This window comes from Arachis duranensis, chromosome 9 (assembly GCF_000817695.3).
Source record: "Arachis duranensis cultivar V14167 chromosome 9, aradu.V14167.gnm2.J7QH, whole genome shotgun sequence".
Lineage (NCBI taxonomy): Eukaryota > Viridiplantae > Streptophyta > Magnoliopsida > Fabales > Fabaceae > Arachis > Arachis duranensis.
This window is the reverse complement of record NC_029780.3, coordinates 64,770,007-64,774,959: the sequence shown is the minus strand read 5'-3', so window position 1 is coordinate 64,774,959 and position 4,953 is coordinate 64,770,007. Positions and strand designations below refer to the sequence as shown.

The following is a 4,953-nucleotide window of genomic DNA, read 5'->3' as shown; positions in this document are numbered from 1 at the left end:
TAATCACATTCCCCTAACTGATCTGAACCCAAATACTGGAATTTGAATTCCACAATTTTTGGAATCCATCTAAAATGACACCTCATAATTAAATCCAGTAAATTCTCCCGCTTTTTTCTCCGAGAGTTTAGAGAGAAAACCTCACTCTTTTTTTCCTTTTTCCTTTTTTTTTTCTATTTTCCATTGCAAAACCAAAAAAAAAAAACAACAAAAAAACATGCATGGTTTTTAATCTTCATTTCATCTTGTCTTGTTGCTTTAATTTCCTGGCCTTTTCTTTTAGTTTCCTTGCTACAACCCTCTCGTGGGGGTCCTTCAATGTGATTTGGGGGACCCTAGTCTTAATTTGATTTGGCCAATTCTTGTCAATTAAATTAACACAATACACCATCATCCAAGACAGATATTTTCTTTTGCCATTTGGTTTTTTAGAACAAATTAAAGACTTAATTCTATAGAAGAGGAACATAAATTAATTAATCATTTTGTTAATTTAATTAACTTATTAATTAATTTGATCCTCTTGGATCGGAGCTGGAGGGGTGTTTATTTAATTTGATCTAGAATGGTTGATTGCCTGAATTGCTTCCCGTGTTTTAGCTCTCAGAAAAGTAAAAAGAGTAATAGCAAGAGGGAAGGGTCTCCTGCGGAAGATAATTTTGTTGCAAAACCACCTGGTAAGTTCCTTTGCATATCTATTTATTATTCTGTCAACAAACATGACGAATAACTGAATATTAACATGCATATGGTTGGTTTTACTTTTGACGTACATGTGCTTAAGCTGGAAACTATTTTCCAGCTTGAGTTACATAACTAGGAGATAAGAAGTGGCGTAAGTGAACAAAGGGGTGGAGACAAGACAGACCAGTTCTCGTGCATAATTATAATAATTTGCGGCAGAAACTTGAATTTATTTATTAATTGAGATGTTTCTTATTAAATCTATCCTCGTAGATATGAAAAATAAAAGACCTGAAGATGCAGCCGCAATTGATCCTGCAAACATAAAGGCAAAACATTACACATTCCGTGAGCTGGCAACAGCAACAAAGAACTTCCGTCAAGAATGCCTCCTTGGTGAAGGAGGCTTTGGCAGAGTCTACAAGGGCGTCATCCCTGCTACCGGCCAGGTCATGTCTCATTTCCCTCTTGTATAATTACACAGAAAGAAACAGATATTTATGTCTCTATTGTAACTAATTTTATGTAATTCATAGAAAAAGATCGTACGAGATAGAAGACAAAAATTAGGAATGGCCTAAAATAGATCGAAGCGTCAGAGACTTTTTTTAAATAACAATAATAATAATAATTTTGAGTTCTGTGTTTTGGGTGTTCAGACTGTGGCTGTGAAGCAACTTGACCGAAATGGTATGAATGGCAATAAGGAGTTTCTGGCTGAGGTTTATACGCTAAGTCAGTTGAACCATGAAAACATTGTCAACCTCGTTGGTTATTGTGCTGATGGTGATCAACGTCTATTGGTGTATGAGTTCGTTCAAGGCACTGCTCTAGACAAACGTCTTCTTGGTAGGTTCTCCTCTCTATATATTCACTTTATAACCTTACATCAAAATTATTAAGAGGAATTTAGTGAGATTCATAGATGCTCTCTTGAGCTGCACTTTTGTGTCTTTATTTTTCTCTTATTTATATTTTGTTCCAGAGAACAAAGGGGATCAACCTCCACTAAATTGGTACACCAGAATGAAAGTGGCAGCGTCGGCGGCCAGAGGGCTAGAGTACTTGCATGACAATGCCAATCCTCCAATCATATTCAAGGACTTGAAACCCTCTGATATACTGCTGGATGGAGACAATAATGCTAAGCTGTTTGGTTTTGGTCTGGGACAGCATGGAAATGACATGAACCTTGCACCTACAAGGGTTATGGGAACTTATGGTTACTCTGCTCCTGAGTATGTCAGGACGGGTCAACTTACCATGAAGTCTGACGTCTACAGTTTCGGGGTAGTATTGCTTGAGCTCATAACCGGACGCCAAGCAGTCGACACCACAAGGCCAAATGATGAGCAAAACCTTGTCTCTTGGGTATGTTACTATTAGTGAAATGTTTATATGGCTGATTTTTCTTTCTTCATTATTTACTCGTCATAGTCATAGGGAGTACTCACTTTGTATCCAGCCATACAGTTTTTATCATTCGATTACATCCGGTTAACATGAGCTTTTGGTAAAATATTTCAAGTACACAAAATCAACTTTTGATATTATATATGTTAAAGATATGTTTGCATGCCTAAAAGTGAAAACTTTCTACCGAAGTTTTTAGCCGCTCTTAAGGAGTTAGAACAAGAAGTTTTCTGCAGTTAATTATAGCTACTAACTTGTTAACCACCGGTCTTAAGGAGGACTTTTTTTATTCATTGTACGTTCCAATTTAAGGAATAAGCATTTTTCTTATATGTCGAATGAAAATATTTGTTAGGCACAACCCATATTCAAAGATCCAAAGAGATTTCCGGACATGGCAGATCCAAATCTTGGCAAAAACTTCCCAGAAAAGGATCTGAACCAAGCTGTTGCAATAGCAGCAATGTGCTTACAAGAGGAAGCCGAAGCGCGTCCTTTGATGAGCGACGTTGTCACTGCTCTGAGTTTCCTTTCCACTGTTCCTCCTCCGGGGGCTGTGCCGACTCCAAAGGCCCCCTCGGTGGCCTCCAAAAAGAACTCTAAAGGCAAAGAAGACCATAGCAAAAGCGAAAGCGAAAGGGAAAGCGAAAGTGAAAGCGAAAGTGAACGAGGAAGCCTCACTGGAAGCGAGAGCTCTTACTCCCGTGCAAGTAGCAGGAGAACAATGAGTAGAACATACACTTCAGATTCAGATGGAAGCTATTCCGCTAGCAGCTATCAGAGCGAAAGCAGCATCCCTGACCACAAAGCAAGCACCAAGATAACAAGCAGAAAGCATTCTTCTAGAGACGCCAGCAAAAAGCATAGCAGCAGAAAACATTCTACCAAAGATATAAGCAAGAAGAGCACAAAGAAACCCTCTCTTGTTGAAAAGGGCGACAAAAAATCCTCTGAATTGAGGAAGAAGAGCACCAAGAAATCGTCCAAGGCTTCCGGCCACAAGAGCAGCAAAAAAACCTCTCTGAAAATCTTGAGCCAAAAGAGTAGCAAAAAGTCGGAAGATGAAAGCATCTCCATTAGCAGAAATAGCAGCAGCAGCAGCGTGATCTCGGCCGACGAGATACTGGAGCACATGGGAAGCAGGGAATACGGGAATATATCTTTTGGTCTTATAAGCAGCGAGAGTATTAACAGCAACAGATCTGAAGATTAAAGATTGCCGTATTTTAGATCAGTGGTGGGTGAAGGTTAACATTCGCCTCTCTGCCGGTTGGAAACTTTCAAGGCATGTGCAAAATACTTAAATTTTTTTCTGTCAAAGTAGCGTCTCTCTGGTTTTTTCTCTTTCCTTTCCTCTTTTTATTTTTTTGAACAATGCAACATTTGTGGAATTCTTCTCGAAAATGAAACTTGGAAAGAAAGAAAGAAAGAAAGAAAAAGAATCTATTTGTATTTGTTTCGTTTTAGTAGGCTTTCATGTATATTTTATCTGTTATCTATCAGTGGTTCAAGAAATAGAGTCAAGATAGCCGTGAAATACTACCTTACGGCAAGTGTTTTGCCGTTATTGGAAGGGGTGTGATCCCGTTTTCTTTTCTCTTATCATGGCAATTCGTCTTTTCAATACCTTTTTTGTTGCATATGTGTATGTCTCCGACAATTTAATCGTTTTGCTTAGATCAATTCATGCATTGGAGTGAGTTAGCCAATAAATATGAATGAATGAATATGTGCATGGATTTTTCTGTTCTTTAAGTTTAATTTAGGCTTCCTGCAGTTCTACTGGAAACAAAAATAAAAAAAGAACGTAGTAATAATAATAAGGGTTAAGTACTTTTTTCGTTCCTAAGGTTTAAGGCCAAAATTAAAATTGTTTTTCACCTTTTTTTGTTATTAAAATTATCCTCAACTTTATAAAACGTTATAAAATTATTATTTTCTACTTCAATTTTAATATTTTACCAAATTATCCTTAATAATTAATAAAAATAATAAAAATAATATTAAAAAACAAAAACAAAACACCCCCTCNNNTATCTTTTCACTTTCTTCCCTTCCCATCCCATTCTTCCTACCTCTCATCGGAACACCCCCCTCCCCAACTCTAAAGAAGTCCTCTCAGAGACACCGAAATGGAACCCACCACCAACCTTTTCCAAATTCTAACCCCAACAATCCCACAAACCCAAAACCTTTCATACAGAGAACAATAACATGATGAAAAATTACGAGAACGACGATGCTGATGCATTATTTGCAACAATGGGCACCACCAAGCCCCAAGAGATCTCCCAACTCTCTAAGAAAGTTTGCAGCTTGAGCGAGAGTGCCTCCACCACAACCTTCAACGAAGAAGAAACACGCCAAAGGGTAGTAAACAGATCACCCACCAGAACATAGAAAAATCGCTCCTTTTTCGGTGACTTCGCCGCCAGGACGGTCGGGAAGTCTCCAGCTAGGAGGTCGGAATAGTCTCCGGTGAGGAGGAATGGTGGGTCGGTGAGGCTTGTCCATAGAAGGGACCAAATAGAGAGCGGATTATTAAGGAACCAGACTCGCCGCCGTGATGCCGACAAGAATTCCAGCCGGCGTTCTAGGTCTCTGGCAAACCAGACCGACATGGAGCAACTAGATCTATCGTGGGTCGGAACCCATCTAAGAGGAGAGGAACAAATCAGTCCCCTGCAAGGGTGAGGCAAGCCGCTGCACCGGCAGTTGAGAGTGGTGACCGGAAAATGGATAATCCAGCTATGGAGGAGGAAAAGTAATCATCTTCAGCTAATAATGAGTCTTTGTAAGGGGATGGAAGAGGGGTTGGAGGAGGGGAATGGAGAGGGAAAAAAGTGAAGAGATACC

General features: G+C 39.3%; 1 protein-coding gene across 1 annotated transcript; it reads left to right on the top strand.

The window, feature by feature from the left end:
- Positions 1 to 211: 211 nt before the first annotated feature.
- Positions 212 to 3,810, top strand: LOC107465692 (probable serine/threonine-protein kinase PBL26). Its single transcript, XM_016084662.3, has 5 exons — positions 212 to 677; positions 958 to 1,133; positions 1,344 to 1,533; positions 1,670 to 2,055; positions 2,453 to 3,810. Exons 1-5 carry the CDS (start codon positions 566 to 568, stop codon positions 3,308 to 3,310), a joined length of 1,722 nt encoding a protein of 573 aa, XP_015940148.1. The 5' UTR covers positions 212 to 565; the 3' UTR covers positions 3,311 to 3,810.
- Positions 3,811 to 4,953: the final 1,143 nt, after the last annotated feature.